Source organism: Artemia sp. Qi Xiang Cuo, chromosome 3 (assembly GCF_049724085.1).
Source record: "Artemia sp. Qi Xiang Cuo chromosome 3, ASM4972408v1, whole genome shotgun sequence".
Lineage (NCBI taxonomy): Eukaryota > Metazoa > Arthropoda > Branchiopoda > Anostraca > Artemiidae > Artemia > Artemia sp. Qi Xiang Cuo.
Genome location: NC_142796.1, coordinates 21,613,992 through 21,637,596, shown reverse-complemented (window position 1 = coordinate 21,637,596; position 23,605 = coordinate 21,613,992). Strand labels below are relative to the sequence as shown.

The 23,605-nt window shown below is 33.2% G+C and overlaps 1 protein-coding gene across 1 annotated transcript in view; it reads left to right on the top strand.

Annotated features, from left to right (window-relative positions):
* Positions 1 to 23,605, top strand: part of LOC148953853 (uncharacterized) — a 141,916-nt gene that overhangs the window by 108,049 nt on the left and 10,262 nt on the right. Inside the window, exon 12 of the mRNA XM_089085669.1 lies at positions 3,222 to 3,384. Within this exon, the coding sequence (XP_088941795.1) occupies positions 3,222 to 3,384 (163 nt within the window). The remainder of the gene's footprint in view (positions 1 to 3,221; positions 3,385 to 23,605) is intronic.

Here is a 23,605-nt window from a genome sequence, read left to right as displayed (position 1 = left end):
AGAGAAAAGCCAAGACAGATAGTCCAAGTAATTGAGGGGCAAATGTTTAAATGGCTGGGGCACGGGTAAATGGCAGGAGTATGCGTGACTCTCTTATTGGTTTTGGCCCTTTTTGATTTCCCATTTGGCTAAAAAAAAGTAATTTTTTCGGTATATGAACGGGAGAATCTTGACAATTACTTTATAATATAAAAATCGCTGGAGTCAGGTTGAAGGAGAACTTTAGCGTTACCAATGTTGAGTTTTTCTTACATTTTCGTTTACTTGTAAACGATTATTGGTGTTGAGTTTAGGCCAATGGAGAGAAAATCTATGAAAAGTGATTAGGTGATATTTACGCTCTTTAACTGGACATTATTCAAATTAAAATTCTGTTCATTTATAAGAACCCCCATAGCTCCCAGAGAATATAGAAATCACGGTATTTTTGTCGTAAAACAATGCTGGAATCGTGATTTTCTTTTTTTTTAAGTTGACCGTATTTCTTGAAAATTATTATTACTTACTTGACCAAATGTAGTGTAAGCAGTCAGGAATCCTTGTCTGTGAAGTGTGCAATAGAAATTAGTTTATTTTATTTAACACTGATAAAGAACTAAACAGCTTTATTCACAACCGTTTTATCACTGTTTGTAACTGCACCACAAAATACGTAACTGGCGTAAGCAAAGTCAGTAATTCCGGTTCGAAATCAGTTTATTTTATTTAAGACTAAAAAAGAACTAAGAAAATTTTTACCACCGTTTGTTGTCGCTGTATATAACTGCGCTACAAAATGCACAACTGTACATGTTTTTGCGAAAACAACATATAGTACAAGAAGCAGTTTCTGATAGAGTTATCAGAGGTGGGTACTAATGTGTCCATACCTCTTGTGTTTCAGTTGTGCATTTTTAAAATGTGATGCGAATCTGGCAACTTCACATAGGTAAAAAAGAAGAAGAATTAAAGCTTGGTTTCAGACATACCTTTGTTGTTAAGTTCGCAAGAAGAGGAAAAAAAATGTATAACAAATTATGCATCTATTAGAAAATATTGGGATGCCCGAATTAACAGAGCGAATTAACACACCCGACTTGCTTATCGCGTACACCCAGGGGTACATGTACTACGGGTTGAGGGCAATAAAATAGATTCTTTTCGTGTGTTTTTTCTTTCCAAATTTTCAGTTATAAGTCGGGACTTTAGTTTTGCAATGAGCACCTCTTAAATAGGAGACATATCTAGCTCAGCCATTCGACTCAACTTTCTATTGAACAAGCAAACAAATCCCTTCTAGAGCTTTGGAAGGATATTCTATAGAGAGCAAAGATGAGAATGGCTGGAAATGAGTTTCCTTTATGCTGTTTTAGGTGTCTTTTAATGGCTAGACGAAAGTTCCAACTATCAGACGAGTCGTAGTAAGTTGATGGGGAAGAGAGGATCTAGAGTTTAAAATTAGAACCAATAGAAAGTTAAGTGACATTTTAAGCCTTCCTCTTAATTTTACTGTAAGGGTAAACTAAAGTTTTAGTTCTAAGCAAGTTTAATGAGGTCTGATTATTTTGTAATTTTTCTGAAAAATAAACTTTAAGGCGCTGTCAATTGCTTAATGATATGCCACCTGTCACAGTAATTAGGCAACTAACGTCTGAATGAGTCGATAGTCCATTCGACATGAGTAAACAAGTTCTAAGGTCATACCGATTGACGAAAAAATAAATTCTAACAAGGAAAACTTTTAGCCAGTAACTCGCTGAATTTTTTTTTGTCCTCATGGTTGTGTTTCACAAAAGGAAATCCTTCGATGAAAGTCAGTCTTATTCCTTTGAATGAAGAACGACCAGGGATCTAATGCAGGTTATCAACAAATTTGCCGGTAATCCTAAAAAAGGACAAGACAAGTTACTATATGTTTGTTTTATATATATATATATATATATATATATATATATATATATATATATATATATATATATATATATATATATATATATATATATATATATATATATATATATATATATATATATATATATATATATATATATATATATATATATATATATATATTTATATATATATATATTATATATATATATATATTCTGGGAGCTATTCTTATGCCAGGTTTTATTTTCTCACATAATACTTCTACAAGTTTTATTAAACAAAGACAAATTCATTCTTTATGACAAAAGGAAAATTCGCTCTAGCCAGTAATACAATCTTCAAGGAAACAAATGACGTTTTAGTGCAAAAGAAATGATTAAATAAGTAATAAGTAAAAATACTACTTAGCCTAGTATTTTTGTCGATGGTAATATCACCCACAGAGAATATACTACTTTTTTTAAACTGGAGTTGGGGTTTATCTGTTATCATCGACAATTAAGCTCACTCCTGAGCCGTCTCTAAATCTTAAGCTGTAATTTCTCATTGGTGCAATTTTCCACGGAAATTCAAACTAAATAAAAATGTGCAAAATGTAAGTTATCACTGTAAAACACAAAATAATTAAAGCTAGAACGAGAATAAAGTAAGTACAAACCACTTTGAGCATGGAAGCATCATTAAGATTTGGTTTCTCGCTTTAATATCTGAAAGTTTATTCATTAAACGGATTTTATTTTATCAGTAATATAAAATTGAAAATTGAAAATAAAATAAAAATGAAGATGGCCCAGGCAGAAAAAATGGGCCAACATTTTGGCCCATTTCCAAAAAAAGAGACCAAAAAAAATGGTCTCTTCATCGGGTTATCGGTTCATCGGGTCTCAACAGCTTCCCAAAAAATATCTAGGAAAAATATATATTTCTAATAAAAAAAAAAAACAACAGCAAAGAAACATATCATTCATAACCTTGTTTTGCTGCTGTTCAACCTTTGCGGTCAGGTTTTTATTTTATTTATTGTCTCTTTCTTATTTTTTTAAATTTGCACAACGATTGCATTAATGTATAAAAATTGAATCATCTTTACCATGTGATTCGTTGTTTGTGTAAAACCTAGGCCATGTCGATATTACTTTAAGGTTGATTTCAGAGAACCTGGCAAGATTATATGACCCGAAAATTGCCTGGATGATAAAAATGTTGCTCTACTGTAAGATATCAATTTTATTGTCTTCTTTTCTTTTCAACAAGTATTTTGTCTTGTGTCCACCTAAACTGGACTATCATGTCAATTGAGATGTAAAAAGTTAGTAGACTTTTCATTTGACAAAAGCGAAATTTTTTCAGGCTTTCGAGTTGGCAACTGGTGACTATTTATTTGAACCTCATTCAGGTGAAGATTATTCACGAGATGAAGACCATTTAGCTCATATAATTGAGTTAGTAGGAACCATACCGCCACGAATAGCTATGTCTGGAAAATATTCGAGAGACTTTTTTGATAGAAAATGTAAGTAGTCTTAATTTACTTTTTTTTTGTATTTATTTTCATGTTTTGTATTTTAATATATATATAATATATATATATATATATATATATATATATATATATATATATATATATATATATATATATAGATATATTACCGTGAATGTCCAAAATCGGGTTAATGTCGACATTCACCGATGAATGTCCGAAATTCCTTTTTCTCTACTTGGATTCAATTAGCTTTGCGAATCATCTTTTTCAGTCTTATGCAAGCTATGATGGTAAAAGCTAAAGTTAGGTTAGGTTAAATTTGGTTATAAGTATCAGAAATGAGTTAAAACCTAATCTAACACAACCAAACCTAATCTAACCTAACCTGTCATCAGCAAGCCTTGCATTAAACTGAAAAAGTTGACTGGCAATGCTGACTAAAGCCAAGGAGAATATATATATGATCTATATATGATCTATATAATGATATATATATATATATATATATATATATATATATATATATATATATATATATATATATATATATATATATATATATATATATATATATATATATATATATATATATATATATATATATATATATATATATATATATATATATATATATATATATATATATATATATATATATATATATATATATATATATATATATATATATATATATATATATATATATATATATATATATATATATACATATATATATATATATATATATATATATATATATATATTAATTAAGAATAAAATTATTCTTAATTAACCAACGAGAACCAAACTTCCAAAGACCTAACGTATAGCGTATCATTTTCTTCTTTTAGTCACTAGGCCTCTGCTTCTTACCTTTCCATGCTGATAACTGTCGTCTGGAGCACCCCATTTTCGAAATATAGTTCTTTCGTGTTTCTGTTTCGTGTTTCGTGTTTCGAGCCGTTATTGGTGTCACTGTCCACTTTGATAATGTTCAGCTAGGATTTTACCTGGTTGAATGGGTGTTTAGTTGTGATATTTGTCAATTTCTTCTTGTTTTATGATGCTTTTTGGGGGGGATAATATAACGAGATTTTGACAATAGTAATTAGAAAGGTTTATGTTGCAAGATGTAAAGTATACAAAAGAGCAAAAATTGGGAAATCGTGTTGAAGTTTTTTTTTAGCCTATATGTGCTTGACTTGCGGCTTCACCTTCAGGTTGACCTATCACTCTTAACTTTAATATCTGCCTTTTAATATCTGTTTTTTTTTGTCAATTATAATTGGGGTAAAAGGGGGACGACTTCTTAGTTTAGATATTTAGTAATTTTGAGTTTGAGTTGAATATCAGTTTTAGTTTTTGCACTTCATTATTGGTTTTGTTTTTTATTAAGTCTAATATCTGTTTCTCGTAACTTTAATATCTATGTTTTAATTTTTTTCTTTTATTATTATTATTTATTTATTATAAATAATTGAGGTACACGCGGGATGACTTACCAGTTTATGTATCTAGTAATTTCTGTTCGTTTTGGGTTGAATTTAAGTTTTAATGTTGGCACATTATAAGTTCATTATTAGTTTCCTTTTTTATTAAGTATAATACCCGTTTGTTTTAACTTTTAGTTCATTGTTCATTATATCTTTTTTTTGCTCAAGAAATAGCTTCGCTCTTTACTTTGTTACATTTTTTTTTTTTTTTTTTTTTTTTTTTTTTTTTTTTTTTTTTTTTTTTTAATTAGAAGAATTAGATCCGGCACTAACAAGAGTCATAACTAGAACTACACTGTTCCGGTTAAGGTAGGAACTGAGGTTGTTGGTTGACGGTGGAATCAGGAGTCAAGCAGGGTTATGCCCCAGCTCAGCCTATCCTCGGCAATATATATATATATATATATATATATATATATATATATATATATATATATATATATATATATATATATATATATATATATATATATATATATATATATATATATATATATATATATATATTGCCGCTTGTCCTAAGGAGCAGGGCAAAGGTTGCGGAAGAACATGGTGTCAAGTGGGAAGGTTAAACTTAGATTATGCAGATAATTTGAGTGTCCTAGATAAGTGATATTGAAATGAATTAAATTCGAATGTTGGGGATAAAGAATAGGTTTGAAAATGAATGCTAAGAAGACAAATTTGCTTAGACCTGGAATAAATGAAGGAGTAGAGTTTTTTTTTGTAACGGAAAAATCGATCAAATTGATAACTTCACTTAGCTAGGTAGCATTATTAGTAAAGATGGTGGATGCAGTGAATGTGAGAAAAGTAGAAAAGCTGAGGCACAAGTTGTTTTTTAGCAGTTGAAAAGGTTTTGAAAAAAAGGAAGATAAACCTACGGAAATCAGAAAGTCGGAAGCGATTTTAATGACAGCGGTCAAGCACTGTCAAGCACCATGGGCTCTTTAAAAGGCTGGGAAATATTTGTTAAATATTTTGCTGAGGAATGGTCAAGGATTGTTTTAGGAGCTCGTTTCGCTGACCGTATATCAGACAATAAGCTGTATGAAAAGCAGTGCTCGATTCTACATTCTGAGAATATAAAGAAAGAAAAGTTATGAGTGCTGGCCACGTTTTGCGGAGGAAGGTCTTTGCTAGGTTGCCAAATAGTGTGCTTTTTGGCCATCCATCTGGGGTTCAGCTAAAAGCAGGTCGTCCCCATGGAGTGGTAGGACATCATAAAAAGGATTTAAAGGAAATTAGACTTTTTGGGAGAGGGTAAAGAGTGAAGTTTCTAGTGTATGGGGTTGGAAAAGGAGTGTGCTCAGCTATGTTGGGCTCCGGCGGCTTGGTTTCTCCTGTGCATTGTTGATAGTACTAGCATTGTAATTTAAAAAATTGTAATCGCTAAGGTAATATAAGATATATTCATGATTAAATATACATGCAATAAAACACAAAACTATGCCCCAAAGGCCCCTTTACCTTTCAAAAGGGGGAATACATACGAGTCACTTAGTCAAAGAAAAACGTCACGTACTAACATTTATTAACAATTTTAAATTTGCAATTGCGAATTAAAACATTCATAAATGGAAAAGTATGTGAACATATATGAAATTGGAACCAAGAATTCGTGTGTCTGCACGTAAGGGATGGGGAGGGGGTAATAATTCAACTTAGCTTCCGAATGGCTTATTTATGGTTAAACACTTGGTGACAGGTGTTTGAACATTGCTTAAGAAATTGTGAATGTAAATTTCTGCAGTTGCCCTTAGACTATGCCTAGGAGGATCTGTATCAGATCCCTATCCCTCCTATTCCCCCCCAATAACGTCCTAGACACGCCTCTTGCTATTCTTCTAAAAAAAAATTGGCTGACTACGGATCAGTCCTGAATTTAAACCTTTCCTGTATGGCTTTAACTTTTTCTTTTCTTCTTTGGCTTGCCAGGGACACTTCATATTTTAATTTTATATTTTATTTCATCAACAACAAAGATTTACTATCATGTAGAGGATTTTGATTTGTAAGTCACTATTAAAATAGATCAATGGACTTTGATTTGTCTCTTTTAACTCGAGAGTCTTTCAGTCGACTGTCTTAGAGTCTCAGACTCCTCTTCTGTGTCTATTAATAAGCTTTCGAAAGTAAAGGAGTCTTTGTTGAAGGACTTTTCGTCTTTTATGTTATATGCGTTTTGGTATTTTATCTTTGCTTATTAAGCTATAATGAGCTTAAGAAAGGTCTTTTCATTTTCTTTTAAAAGTTTTGTAATATTTATGAAATCCTACTTCACTGATCTGAATATATTATATAAAAGAAAGAAAAAAAGTTAAAGAGAAAAATTACCAATAAAAATGTATATTGTTTGAACAACCCAGCTTTTAGTTTGTAATGTTTTATTTAAAAAAAAAAAATCCTGAGATTCCAAAGAAGACATATATGTGCAGAATAAATGATTTAAAAGGCCGCCCAAGAGCCATAATAATATGGTTGTCTGGGGTAAGGAAAGGGGGAAGTCTTATAGAATTTAGGATAAAATGAAAGAACCCCGCCCCTCCCCAAATGCTATAAATACCTAAATAAAATGTTTAAATACCTAAATAAAATATATGCTGAAACACTGAATGGGATCTATTTTAGTGTTAATTTTTTGCATAAAACGAGGTTTTATTCAGGGGGGGGGGGGGTTTGAAAGCTTCAAGATTGAAAATATATGCGTAGACACGTCGTTTTTGGCTTTCTAGTTGTTGAAGAGACCTTACAACATTTGTCGATAATTAACCTCCTTCAAAAGCCTTAACCTCCCAAAATAATATTATTACGTTTATGTGAGAAACTTTCAACCTTTGCATTGCCATCTAATAAAGTATGCCGCCATAGAAATGAATAGCTCTTCAAAAGTTTTTAATTCTAGGAAAAAAGACTGATATGTACCAGAAAATAATCTTCTCTCAAGCTTAATATCCGTGATCGATCTTTGAAACGTCAAATTCAGACTTGGGAAAAATATTGAGGAAACTAAGGGCGATGAACAGATGCTGGAATAAGGCAATATCCACCCTCCAATTTTTACTGACTCCTGCCAAATATGGCTAATAAAAAAGAGCTAATCGGAATTGATAGCTATTAACAAGAACACTGGCTGAGAATGCCGAAACATAGATTAATGAGCACAAAGATTCGCCAGTATGTAACTCGGGTGAAATAAAAAAAAGAAAGACATTGCCATGTCCAGAATCATGGGTATATACAAGAGAGTGCAAATAAGGTCATTAAAGTTTTCGCAAGAATGTTTTTATCCGAGAAGTTAACTTAATAGAAATAAAGTCAATAGAAATTAGTTTGTGCATGAACAATGTGTCTACATTTCAATGTAAAGGGCATAAAGAAATGTGTGTTTGTCATTGAGCTAGAAGTGCTGAAAAATATTGTAGTTGACAGGGTCGTGTCCAAGATTTTTTTTTTAGGGGGGGTGGGCTTACAAAAAACTTTCAAAAACGCATTCAAACATTTGTGTATATTCATTTTTTACGTTTTTACGAGTCAGACAAAAAAAAATTGGGGGACGGGAGGTCAAATCCCCCTGGATATGGCTTTGCCAGTCGATAAAGAGCCACTGGAAGAATTGGTTTACCTAATGGATTTTATGTTTTTAATTTGTCTATTAGTTTTTTGGGGAGTCGGCTATGTTGTATTTTTATTCATTTATTGAACAAAATTTCACAGCATACATAACAACATAATACTCTTCTGGGCTGCCCAAGAGCCTGGCTTGCAGTCCAGTAAACAAGGAAAAATAACCAAAATTTCATTCAATCCAAAAGTATGCGTTGGACCTTGGCTATCACAGTATTTCTCTACCCGATACTGGTTTTATGTCAATTAATGGTTTTTTCACGCCATGCTGTAGAACCCAAAGAGTATGGGAAACTTATAATAGCAGAAATTGGCCCTAGTAAAAAAAAAAAAAAAATCACGCTTCTTAGATTTTTTTCAAACTTCTGAATTGTGTTTTTTTTTCCTTGAAGTGAGCTCAGACACTTAGTATTACACTAATTTTGTCAATAACACCAATTATACTGATTTTGCCTTATTATTACCCTTGAAAGTGCCAAACGGTAGATGGATTCGATGATTTTTTTTTTCAACACTAGTGCCAGTTTCTACTCTTATAAGTAACCCACACTTTTGATAGAATCTTTTAAACTAACGTAACAAAAGTCTTTATGTCATGTTACGTCATCTTGCAAAGCAACTTTTCCCGCAACACAGGCAGTGCTAAGTAGGCTTGATCTGTGCTTAGAATCTATGCAATCGTAAGCTTATGTTAATTACACTAATTATTAATTACACAAATTACACCCATTATTTTCCGATTGATTTTGTCTCTGTTCTTTTGTATAATAAATTATTATTACTACTACTGCTACTATGTTACGCTTTGGAAAAGTCGATATAGCAGCAACAGACTAGAATTTCTGGATAAGCAATTAATAAATTTGGAAAACAAAATTAATAAGTGTTTATTAGAAAGCCTGAACAGAGCCTTAATTTTTATTTCCATCGAAGATGGTGATGATTTTAGACAATGGATCGTCAATTATGACATCAATTAGGCGATAACCGTCAATTATGACGGTTTGATTGACTTGTACGTTAGCCTTGTGTGAAAGGACTTGTTTAAGTGGAAAAGGCTATCCTTAACGTGGCGTAACTTAACTACTTAGTATAGAAAATTAGGTAAGTAGTGTGAAACTCGCTTAAAAGATAATGAATCTTTTCGACCAATCGTTATTCAGTTCAGATTTCAAAGAGAAAAAATAGCAACTACCTCGTCTGTATATTCATTAATGTGCTCTTTGGTCTGTAAGCTGCCTAAAACAGGGATTTTTTATGAGTGAAATTTTGCCAAAATTAGATTAATTAGTCCTCTTTGCTGGTTCAGGTACATTATAATTCGGTAAGTATCCTATTTACTATTAGTGGAATCGTTTCTCCATCTTTCTATTGTTGCGATCTCTCTCCAAAATTGGTTAAAAAAAAAGTAAGTCGTCTCAATAACCCCTCATGATTCTTCTAAAACTATAAGTTTTATCAGAAGAGCCTAATTGTCTAATTGGTTATTGATGATACATGCTAACTCGTTTTCCTGAGTTTAAATGTACTTTATATTGAAATCCATTAATACAAAATTGTTTCGTAAATGAGCATATTTTTTCTGGTCAGTTTTCAGTTCTTTTCTATGGCACCGGTATCCTCAGGTCAAAAACGGTTATTTTTGGGAAATTTTTGGTGATTTCTTGTTTTGCTGACGAAATACGCCTTTGACCTCCCCCCCCCCAAAAAAAATTCCCACAACCTGGATTATATTTAGAGGAGGTTCAAATCTTTGCTGCATGAGTGTGAGGAGAGTTGAGGGGGTTAATTAAGGATCTTTATGCAACCATCTGCGTATATTGCCAGAAATTATAGACATAGATCTTCATAGATCTTAGATAAAAAGATGCAATCGAACTGAACAGGTACATCTCTTTTAAGCAATTAATTGAAAAAAAGCTTTTTCAATAAAATACATTTTTCAAAGAAAAGTAAAGAACTCCATTAAACCAAAAATAAGCAAAAAATAAAATAATCTACCAAGCGTAGAACTACCACAAATCAGCATCGATAAATAAATGAAACCCAAAACGAACAGAAATTACAATAAATAACCGAGTCAAGCTCAAAATGAGCAGAAATTAACATGAGTAGGGCTCAAAACCCATATGCCTTCCAAAGGCCAGAAAATAATTCGCACTTAAATAAAAAAATATAAGTGTTTTTACTTTCATAACTTTAATAAGTCAAATAATATTAACATTTTGATACTAAATAGCAGTATATGTATATTAAACTGACAATTCACATTCATTTGTATTTTTTTTAGTAAAGTGCAAATTATGTTTGCACTAGCCATTTCAATTTCCAATCGAATGAGCCATTTTTGAAGTTTCTACGACAACGCTTTCTATAAAAAAAAACTGATATGCCCTCAGGGCATAACTTACAGCCTTGCCCTGAGGGCTGTGGGGGAGTGTCCTCCTCAAAAACATAATTTCTTTGTGGAAATCAACTACGCTGAACAAAAAGGCTATCTCAAAATGTTGATTTGATGTGTTTCGGGAACTTGTGGGCGTGGAAGGGGTGTTAGTTGCCTTCCGATCACTTTCGACTATTAAAAAGGGCACAAGTCATTCTAATTCTCCATTGGATGAGCCTTTTTAAAATTTCCTGGAGCAGATTTTTCGATAAAAAGTGTCCTGGTTTAAGGGAAAAAATAAAAAAAAATAATACATTGTGCCAACATCGCTCTTATATGCCTCCAGGGCATAACTAAAAACCCTTGCCCTGAGGGCTGTGGGGGAGTGTCCTCCTCAAAAACATAATTTCTATGTGGAAATCAACTACGCTGAACAAAATGGCTATCTCAAAATTTTGATTGTATGTGTTTGGGGAAAAGGTGGGCGTGGAAGGGGTGTTAGTTGCCTTCCAATCGAATGAGCCCTTTTCTAAGTTTCTACGACAACTCCTTCGATACGAAGTGCCCTGGTGTGGAATAAAAATAATATATTTTGCTAACATTGTTCTTTACTTAGGCAGCGCGATTGCGCTGCCTATGATAATGTTCTATGTATATGTCTGGGATCGAAGAAAAATCCCTTTTTTTTGGGGGGGGAGGGGGTTTCGGAAAATTATAAAAAGGGGTCGATTTTGATTTGGAAGTTCTTTGTGTTAACTTTCAAAAAAAAAAAAAAAAAAAGTTGCGTAAAAACATAGGTATGCAAATGTCCGACGCTTGAGAGGGAGAAAGGGATACCTCAAAACATTTTTTATAAAGGGGTATATTTCTCACAAAAGATAGATTAGTAAGGACCAAATCTTTGCTTTTCTTTGTAAACTCCTTAGAGTCAATCGTAGAGGAACTTACTTCCCTCTCCATCCATTCTGTGCAGGATGATATTAAATCAGATTGATTAAGGTAGTATTTATGGAAGACTATTATTGCTGTCCTCTTATTAGCCGATTAGCAAACTAATTTTATTTGCCTAATTGATTTCATAATAGTCCCTTTTATATGTTAGTTAGGAGCATACAATAAATGCTGATTTTTGAATCAACTTGGTCAAAGTGATGAAAGACTTGTGAGTCTAATTAGAGTAAAACCATCTCTGTGAGAGGCAAAGCGGGCCTGACTTTTTCAGAGTTGTATATAACAAGGGTGCCGGAAGAAAATTTTCCAGGGGAGGGGGGAGCAGACGCCAAAATAGAGTGTTGGCTGGGTGACAATTTAGGTGGTTTAGGGCACCAAGCTACGACTTTACCTCGAAGAGGATGAATTTGTAATCAATTTAAAATCCTGAGAAACTAATTGATTTAAAAGTATCAATTACTATATTTTATGCAACCCAGTTACAGAAGAAGTAATGCCACACAGTGGTAGTACTGGATTTAACCAAGTTGATTCGCTTTATTTCTGATGAAATTAGGCTACGTTTGGTGATCTGTAATTGCGTATCAGCTATAATACGGTAGGGGGATGAGTCATTGCTTAGGTGGGCCTAGGGCAAATTCCTAAGAAGTACATTTTAATGGACAAACTGCTTACTCTTCATGAGGCTTCAGATAAACGTTGAAAGAGGAAGGGGGGGGAGTAGGAATTAATTAAAATGTTTCTATATACAGCTAAAATGTTACATTACCATATCTACCAGCACAAAGGTGGAAAAGGCAAGGCAGGCCATCATTAACCCCGCCAGGAAATTCTTTTGGGTTGGCTAACACTGCTAGGAACTTAGTTTTCAGCAATTTTAAATGGTAATATTTTTCTCTTTCTGTTTATATGAAGTATTTCAATGTATTTAAAAAATAGATGTAATTTATTTATCGATAGGAAAATTCATTGTAGAGGTTGTGGTGGCTTCAGTTATGTAGAAGACCAAAAGTGTCACAGAATGTACCTCCATACAAACAATAATACTACTTTTCATCCAACCAAAATTCTTTAGTAGTAATATTAACAAGGACTTTTCACCAAAATTACTATTCATTGCCAACTTTTTAAAGTATATTCAAATTTTATCCAAAATTGAAATTGCAAATTTAAGCGTAGGAAGGTACTAATCAATGTATAATTACCGATTTACACATTTTAAAAGCAATTGACCAGGGATTGAAGGGACTGGTACCTCAAATTATATCTTTGTTAAGCCTGTGTATGATTTGGAAAACAATCAGAAATTAATTAATAAAGAGCTTTTGAACTGAAAGCGAGGAACAGATTTGAAACCTATTTGACAGGTTATTCTTTGTATTAAGGGGGCTGTCTACTCCTTACTGTTTACTATGAAGTTTGACTTTTTTCCTAATTTGTTAAGAAAATAAATAATTGGAAGAAAAATTTCAAAGCACTAAAAAACTTTTTTTTTAAAGAGCAAGGTGTCGAGAAGGGGACAGTCCCCCTTCTATACAGAGTAATTTATATTTGTTTTAAGTTTTAAACTTGCTCCTTACTTTAGTTGAAAAACCTTTTCTATTTGTTTAATTACATTTCATGAAACTGCAAAGTTTTATGAATACAATACTTTTGGTAACGCAGAAAAAAACGATCCAATATTTCAATGATCTCTGTTTGAATTTTGATGGAAAATCAGTCAGTTCATGGTAACGAACTGAAAGTAAGGAGCGACCTGGCTCAATAGTAACCAAACTCTAAAAAACGGAATTTTTGATACCAATAGATATATAAACAAAAATTGGCTTATTATGCTGATTCCAAATATATTAGTTTCATTAAGTTTAGTCTTGCCTATCAAAAGCTAGGAGCCTGAGAAAATTTGTCCGATGTTCGAAAAAATCTGAAAGACCCTTTGAAGTCATATAATTTTAATGAAAATCACACCGTCAGATTTAGCGTATCAAAGAACCCTACTCTAGATGTTTCAAGCTCATATCTGCAAAAATGTGGAGTTTTGTAATTTTTACCAGAATTTAAATCATGAATGCGTGTTTATTTTTTTTACCAGGGGTGATCGTATCGATCCAGTGGGCCTAGAACGTCAGGAGAGGGATCATTCTAACAGAAATGAAAAGTTCTAATGCCCTTTTTAAGTAAACAAAAAAACTGGAGGGCAAATAGGCTCCTCCTACGCCCCTTTTTTCCCAAAATTGTCCGTTTAAAATTTTGAGATAAATTTTTATTGTTCAGCATAGTTGAAAGGTCCAATAACTACATCTTTGGAGATAAAATTACCCCCTAGGACCCTTGGGGAAAGGTTTTTAAGCTATAAAATTTACCCATTGTTTTATTTGTTGTTGGGAAGTATGCACACATTTTTCGGGTGGGGAGGGGAGGACGAATTTTCTGCTGGACGAATTTTCAATGGAGAGGATAGTTCAAGGGCGTGGAATATTCCGAGGAAATTTTACACTGGTGAATTTGCCAGAATTCATATAAGAAATTTCTTTATATGTCTTGCTTTCTCTTTACCGATTCAATTTTACGCGTGGAGATGTTAAGGGTAAGATAAGAGATTTTAGTAAGATAAGAGATTTAGGTAAGATAAGAGATGTTAAGGGTAAGGGTAAGAGATGTTAATTGTCTGGGGTAAATTTTCGCCAGGATTGAATTGTCCAGAGGATATTTCTATGGGGAGGGGTATTTTTCCGTGGAGATGGAGCCAGGTATCCTGGCGCTTTTTAAAAAACGATCAGAAATTAGAAAAAAACAAGTTTTTTTCAGCTAAAATTAAGGAGGAACATTAAAACTTAAAACGAACAGAAATTATTACGTATATGTGGGGGGTGGCCCCCTCTTCAACATCTTGCTATTTACGCTAAAGTTTAAATTTTGTCCCAATTCTTTAAAAACGACTCCTGAAACACAAGGGTCGTTTTTATAATAATAAGTTGTTTTTTTTTAAGTGCCAAAAAACTGTAGCCTGAAGAGTGAGGTGTTGAGGAGGTGGCAACCTTCCTCATATGCGTAGTAATTTATGTTCGTTTTAAGTTTTAATGTTGTTCCTTACTTTCAGTTGAAAAAACTTGTTTTCTTTCTTTATCTAATGAAGCTTAGAAACAAACAATTTTCTAAAGGCAATGGAAAAAGTATGTCAATTAAAGTAAAAAGTATATAAAAATGAAAAAAAAAGTAAGTAATTTCAACAGATATACAAAAAAGTAGCCTACTTACAAAAATTAAGATATAAACTCCCAGCATTCAGTTCTGTTGAGGAATGCCGAAGCGTTGAAGGGATATTTTTTTAACAGTATCGACAGTATTGAACTTGGCTGTCAAACACCAAAATATTTAATTCCTTTAGACTCAGTGTTTATAAAAAGTAACCTATTATCAAAGTAGTTGTTCAAAGTAAAACATTAAAGCTAATATTAAGAAAATAAAATGAAAAAATTTAAATTCAACATTTTTAATTTAACTTTGACTACTAAAGGCCAGTATATTTGTAAGTGTAAAAATTACATCTTTTTCAAAATGACAACTAGATAAATACAATCACTCCTGGAAAAATTGACAATAAAACACAAAAAACGTATCCGTTCAGGGGGAAAACACAGAAATGTTTCAGTTCATGGGTACTCTTCTTATTCTTACCAAAATTACCCCTTGTTAAGTTGTTTTCCTTGGGTTTTCTATAATAATACGAACTTTCTTTACTGCACTAATTAATAATAAACAAATACATGTTTATGATCACCGTAAAAAGCTGATTCTTTGACTGAACGTCATCAATAGTTAGGCTCTTTATATTTTCGTTATTGACAAGGATCGTTATTTACTTACCATTAATTACTACGAGGATTTTTTTTTGCTCTAACCAAATCATATAGAAAAAATGATTGTGGAAAACTGGCTAGGGGTTACTCAGTCAGAAATTAAACTTATATTTTCCTTATTATGAGTCAAAATTTAATGGCAGGCAGCCAGCAATGGGGCAACACAAATTTTTTCCATGGTTTTTCCCCATTCTGCTCTCTTTCCTTCGGTTTCCTTATAATTACTTTAGAGTCCCGAAATTTCAGGGGGGATGCCCCCCCTGCCTCCCCCCTTGCCGGTGCTCATGGTATATAAATGATTATTTTCACTTATTCATGATAGTCTATCATCATAGGGCAATTAAGACAAATAGGCATACGTTAAAGGTAATTCAGATAGTCTATCGCTATCAGTTCTGTGAGCCAAGAGTCCAACAGGTCCAGGAAATATTTGTCGAATGAAGAATCACCCTTACTTTTTTTCATGAGTAAAATACACACTATTGAACAGTTTATGCAGATTATTATTATTATTTATTGTTATTATTGTTTTGAAAACCCAGTTTCATTCACAGATTATATCTGATTTTACACAGATACGTAAATAGCCTTCAAGTTCTGCCGATGATGGAATGGTTGAATAATAGACCATTTGTATTCATATTAAAAGCGTTCTTATTCCGCCTGTGATATTAGCCCCCCCCCCCACGTGCAATTAATAATTTTGATATTACTTTATATGTTCATCCATACTATAGAATAGTATAGTACGTAGAGTAACACACACAAAAAGAGGGAAAAAACTTGAAAAAAAAATTCAACTGAAGAACCTAATAAGGCGGTGGTGTGGATAAATACGAACACAAGCTGTGTTAGACAGCTTTCTGTGCAATAATCCTAGTTTGTCCTTGATATCAGGAACAAGAAATTTTCTTAGATAATTTCGGAGACCACACTGCCTTTCCATGACGATAAATAAAAGTTCAAATAGGGATAAAATCCTTTTAATAGACAGTGATGATAGAAATTCACAAAAATACCAGATATTTCGGTCACATATACAGTGACCGTCATCAGTAGTAAAACTAAAATAAAACAATTTAAAACAAAAGTTTATATACTAAATCAAATAACACTACATATTATTTGAATCTCTAATTCTTTTCAAAGCAAAGGCGGAAGCTATTCTCTTTGACCTTCTTGGATTCGGTTCATTAGCGTTCAATGATATAACATTTGGACAAAGGTCAACTACATTGGGTGAATTGAACTTTATCTCTCAGATTTTAATAAATTATCATAGATAGAGTCCAGCCCATATTCACCTGTATCACGATTCAAAGCAATATTCTTGAATAAGATTTTCTTTATTTCAAGAATTTCACGAAAATTTTGCTTTAAACCTCGATCCCTAGAAATCAAAGAGACATTCTCGAACAAAATAAAATGGTCTGGAAAATTAAAAATATGTTCTGAAAGGTTGAAGTGAAATCTTCAGACTTAGAAACTTGCTTTAAAGCCGAAGAAATAGAATTTCTTCGGCTTTAAAGCAAGATTCTAAGTCTGAAGATTTCACTTCAGCCCTTTCAGAACATATTTTTAATTTTCCAGACCATTTTATTTTGTTCGAGAATGTCTCTTTGATTTATAGGGATCGGGGTTTAAAGAAAAATTTTAGTGAAATTCTCGAAATAAATAAAATATTATTCAAGAATATTGATTTGAATCGTGATACAGGTGAATATGGGCTGGACTCTATCTATGATAATTTATTAAAATCTGACAGAGTAAAGTTCGATTCACCCAATGTAGTTGACCTTTGTCCAAATGTTATATCATTGAACGCTAATGAACCGAATCCAAGAAGGTCAAAGAGAATAGCTTCCGCCTTTGCTTTGAAAAGAATTAGAGATTCAAATAATATGTAGTGTTATTTGATTTAGTATATAAACTTTTGTTTTAAATTGTTTTATTTTAGTTTTACTACTGATGACGGTCACTGTATATGTGACCGAAATATCTGGTATTTTTGTGAATTTCTATCATCACTGTCTATTAAAAGGATTTTATCCCTATTTGAACTTTTATTTAAGAAATTTTCTAATTAGGACCCGGTTTTTGTCCAAGGCAAAAGAAACAATAAAATTCTAGAATGATTAATCCGGATTCTTTTTTCTTAATAAGGGTAAAATTGCAGAAGCAAAAAGAATTGAATGATCACAGAAAGTTGAGTAGAGTTGGCCAGCGCCCTTCTGCTATACATTATCTCCCTCTATTAGCAACAATTTCAGCGTACCCTAATTGGATTTTCTTGACTGTTTCCTGGTGCAAGATTGGAATATCAATGAGCAATTAAGGATTATTAATATTGATTACAAGTATGTTTAAGAGAGCGTCATGATTTTCGTCTTGTCGAAATTCCTTTGTAGTACCTTTCTTTGTTGTTCATTTGATTATCTTTATCTAATTGTGTGCTTGCATCTTATTTGACATTCAACACAACCTTTCGTGTCCACTTTTTGTCGTAGATCACCAAAAACATGATTATAATATTCATAAATTGAATCTGAAAATCGCTACTTGGAATTGAACAGCATTAAAAATTACTATCGCATTGACATTTTGACTGACGAATTCAGACGCTTCGAACTTAGGACTTATTAGGGGTTTCAATATTCATGTCCCAGGGGTAGGAAACATGAAATTATGTGATACAGGATTTATTTACTCAGGCAGGAAGGATGGGGTACATAGACAGAGAGTAGGGCTCATGATGAATAAAGAAAGCTGCTGAGTCTTGTTTAGATCGGGAAGGTAAGTAGAGGAGGAGGTGCTACTCCGAACCCTCACCCCTGCTGCCACCTACAACTTTTTTTTTAACACCATATATTGGCACGAGAACCACGTGGTTTATGGTTTTTTGTCAATGAGAATTTGAAAAACAGGAATTTTGTCACATTTATGTATGTTTTCTTGGATGGTTATGTGTGTTGGTCGATTTATTTGATGTTTTTCATGGATGTTTTATGTTTTTTGTCAGTGAGAATTTGAAAAACCAGGAGTTTTCTCACATTTATGGTTGTTTTCATGGATGGTTATGTGTGTTGTTCGATTTATTTGATGTTTTTCTCGGATGTCAACATCAACTTATGGATGTTTTATGGTTTTTGTCAGTGAGAATTTTAAAAACAGGGTGACAGGACCACGTGGGTATTGGTTTTATAACGGAGAATGAAAAAAAAGTAATTTTATCAATTGTAAAAAAAGGAACTTTCACACATGTAAAAACATAAACCCCGTGGTCCTGTCACGAGTAGCACATGTGAACTTGATTTACATAATCGCTAGGGGAAATTATTGATTCACGAAGGGGAGAATTAAGAAACATTAAGGCTTCTTTAATCTTAGGTCTGAGGGATAAACGTTCTTTAGGTCAGAGAGAAAAATTAATATTCTATTTTTAAATAGGGCTTCATTGATCTTTAGTGTCAGGAATTATAATTGACATCACTTGTTATCTTGGAATTATGCGGGAGTCTAAAGAGATAGAAATTCTATTTTTAAATACGGCTTCACGGAGCTTTAAGTCGGAGAGATAAATTGATATTCTAACGAAACCCTAATAGTTTAGCTAGGAAAATTTATGATATGAAGAGATTAACGTAGGAAAGGGTTTCCTAGAAATTTGAAATGCGTTAGCGCAGAGATGCCAAACAAAAGGAACACACAGAAATTACTTTTATATTTTTTCAGAAACCTATCGTGAATAAATAATTCCCCTTAAAAACATCAAATTAATTTCCCCTTTCTTGACAAATCAATCAATCAATGACATCATCTGTCAGACTTTAAAAATTTTCACCTAGAAACATTTCTCCAGGAATAGATCCAAATCATTAATGTCTTTGCCTCGGGAACAGTTCTACTGGTCGAACTCCAAAGGATATTAATAACCAAAGGCCATGGAAACAATTAGGCAAGAAGCATCTTAGCGATGAATTGTTTTAGCGCGCGAAAAGGTTTCTTATTAATTTGAAATGCATTAGCGCAGAGATGCCAATAACAAAGGAACACGCTGAATTTACGTTTAGGGATTATATGGGCGAAACTGTTTTAGACAGGTTATGGAATTATTTCGGCGAAACAGCTAGAGACATTTTAAAAGAAGATTTTAGGAAAGGTTTTAGAAGAGAATTTGAGGGTGAAACTCTGTGGTCGTTATAATACACAAGTTTCATTTGAACAGTGTTGTGAGGTCCTCTACCCCAACCGCAAAGGGTTCCAATCCTCCTACCCCAACCCCGAAGGAAGCCCCCGGTCCTCCAAGGCCCCCCCCGCGCCCCCCGGGGCCCCGGGGCCCCCAAAGGCCCACCCAGACCCCCAAAGACCATCCTCGGGCCCCCCAAAGGCCCCTCGAGCTCCCAAAGGACCAACGGGGTCCCAAAGGCCCTCCACCGGCCCCCCACAGCCCCTCCGGCCCCCCAAAGACCCACCCAGTGCCCCAAAGGCCCTCCCAATGCCCCAAGGCCCTCCCCCGCCCCCAAAGGTCCCCCGGACCAGAGAAGCGCTGCCGGGATGCGCCGTGGGCCAATGCGCCGCAGGGATGCGCCGCAAAAACAAAAAAGTAAACTAAAAAGTAAAAATTTCGACCCCAGAAGGGCACCCTCCCCCAAGGGTCCACCAAAAACCCGCCTCGGACCCCCACATGTCCTCCCCTGGTCCTCAAAGGCCCCCCGGGCCCCCCCAGGACCCCCCGACCCTCCAGGGCCCCTGGCTCCCCCAACCCCCTCCCCCGGCCCCCCCACGCGTCACATCTCCATTTTTTAATACTTTTTTATGGCGTTATTATATCTTTTCAGAACAAGTTCAAGAACCTATTTTCCAGATCCACTTTTCAGAACAACTTCAGAGCAAGTTACTTGCTTAATGTCCCTCCTAAACCCATTTTCTAACTTGAAGTACTTATATTTTTCACACGCATCGTTTCTGTATTGATATTGATGCCTAAAAAAAAATTAATATACCTAAATATTCGTTTCAGAGCACGCTACTTTCTTAATTTCCATCGCTAACCATTTTCCCAACTTGAAGAACTTATCTGTTTTGATCCAAACAATACTAGACAGCTTTTTGGTTAAATCAACACAAAGAAATACATTTCATAGGCAAATTCAGAGCAAGTTACTTTCTTAATGACCATCCTAAACCCATTTTCCAACTTGAAGTACTTATCTTTTTCACCCTCAACTATACTCTACAGCTTTTTGGATACCTCAACATCAAGAAATACTTTTCAAAGACCATTTCAGAGTAAGTTGCTTTCTTAATTTCACTCCTAAATCAATTTTCGAACTTGAAGCACTTATCATTTTCACTCACAACTATACTTTACAGCTTTTGGGATACCTCAACACCAAGAAATACTTTTCAAAGACCATTTCAGAGCAAGTTACTTTCTTAATGTCCCTCCTAAACCCATTTTCCAACTTGAAGTACTTATCTTTTTCACCCAAAACTATACTTTACAGCTTTTTGGAAACCTCAACACCAAGAAATACTTTTCAATGATCATTTCAGAGCAAGTTGCTTTCCTAATGTCCCTTCTAAACCCATTTTCCAACTTGAAGTACTTATCTTTTTCACCCGCAACTATACTTTACAGCTTTTTGGATACCTCAACACCAAGAAATACTTTTCAAGGACCATTTCAGAGCAAGTTACTTTCTTAATTTCCCTCCTAAACCAATTTTCCAACTTAAAGTACTTATCTTGTTCACCCCCAACTATACTTTACAGCTTTTTGGATACCTCAAAACCAAGAAATACTTTTCAAATAACATTTCAGAGCAAGTTACTTTCTTAATGTCCCTCCTAAACCCATTTTGCAACTTGAAGTACTTATCTTTTTCACCCACAACTATACTTTACAGCTTTTTGAATACCTCAACACCAAGAAATACTTTTCAAAGACCATTTCAGAGCAAGTTACTTTCTTAATGTCACTCCTAAACCCATTTTCCAACTTGAAGTACTTATCTTTTTCACCCTCAACAATACTTTACAGCTTTTTGGATACCTCAACACCAAGAAATACTTTTCAAAGACCATTTCAGAGCAAGTTACTTTCTTAATTTCCCTCCTAAACCCATTTTCTAACTTAAAGTACTTATCTTTTTCACCCGAAACTATACTTTACACCTTTTTGGTTACCTCAACACCAAGAAATACTATTCAAAAACCATATCAGAGCAAGTTACTTTCTTAATGTCCCTTCCTAAACCCATTTTGCAGCTTGAAGTACTTATCTTTTTCACCCACAACTATACTTTACAGCTTTTTGGTTACCTCAACACCAAGAAATACTTTTCAAAGACCATTTCAGAGCAAATTACTTTCTTAATGTCCCTCCTAAACCCATTTTGCAACTTGAAGTACTTATCTTTTCCACCACTTTCTCTATGAAAAAGAAATTAGTTTTTAATCAATTCTATTTTTCCAAATAATATAAAAATTTTCCACTTCGGTTCAGATTTTTCTCAAGGGGATGAAAAAATTTAAAATAATGTTCCAAATTTTCTCAACAAAGTGAAGAAAAGTTTTTGATCTCTTCTGAATTTTACCAAAGAACACGCTCCAATTATAATGTCTACAGAGAAAACAAAAATCGTCCAATTCATATCTTTATTTCACAAAGACTTTAAGAAATTTTCAGTTCAAGTCTAATTTTTCGGTATTAGATAAAAAAAGTATGAAAAACTTTGTTAATATTTTCATTGCGAATGAAATGTTATTGTCAAAATCACAATTTTCTCAGTTAAGTGAAGAAAAGTTAGATTCTATACGGAAAAATAAAAAAGACTACACTTCAATGACCATTTTCTTAAGAGAAAACAAAAATCTTCCACTTAAGTTCTTAATTTCACAAAGACATAAAGAAATTTAAAGTTCAATTCTAAATTTTTCGGTGGAAGATGGAAAAAGTAATACCATACTTGTGAATATTTTCCCGGAAGATAAAAAGTTCTAGTTCAATTTACAATTTCCTCAACGAAGTGAAGAAAAGTTCAAGTTCTCTACTTAATTTTACTAAAGAACACGATACAATTCTAATTTCACCAGAGAAAATAAAAATCTTCCACTTAAGTTCTTTATTTCACAATGACATAAAGAAATTTAGAGTTCAATTCTAAATTTTTCGGCGGAAGATAGAAAAAGTAATACCATACTTGTGAATATTTTCATAGAAGATAAAAAGTTCTAGTTCAATTTACATTTTCCTCAACGAAGTGAAGAAAAGTTCAAGTTCTCTTCTGAATTTTACTAAAGAACACAATTAAATTCTAATTTCACCAGAGAAAATAAATATCTTCCACTTAAGTTCTTAATTTCACAATGTCATAAAGAAATTTAAAGTTCAATTCTATATTTATCGGTGGTAGATAGAAAAAGTAATACAAAACTTGTGAATATTTTCATGGACGATGAAAAGTTCTCGTTTAATTTAAAATTTTCTGAACGAAGTGAAGAAAAGTTCAAGTTGTCTTCTGAACTTTACCAAACAATACACTTCAATTCTAATTTCTCCACAGAAAATAAAAATCTTCCACTTAAGTTCTTTATTTCACAAAGACATAAAGAAATTTAAAGTTCAATTCTAATTTTTGGTGGAAGATAGAAAAAGTAATACCATACTTGTGAATATTTTCCCGGAAGATAAAAAGTTCTAGTTCAATTTACAATTTTCTCAACGGAGTGAAGAAAAGGTCAAGTTCTCTTCTGAATTTTACTAAAGAACACAATTCAATTCTAATTTCTCCAGAGAAAACAAAAATCTTCCACTTAAGTTCTTTATTTCACAAAGACATAAAGAAATTTAAAGTTCAATTCTAAGTTTTTCGGTGGAAGATAGAAAAAGTAATACTATACTTGTGAATATTTTACCGGGAGATAAAAAGTTC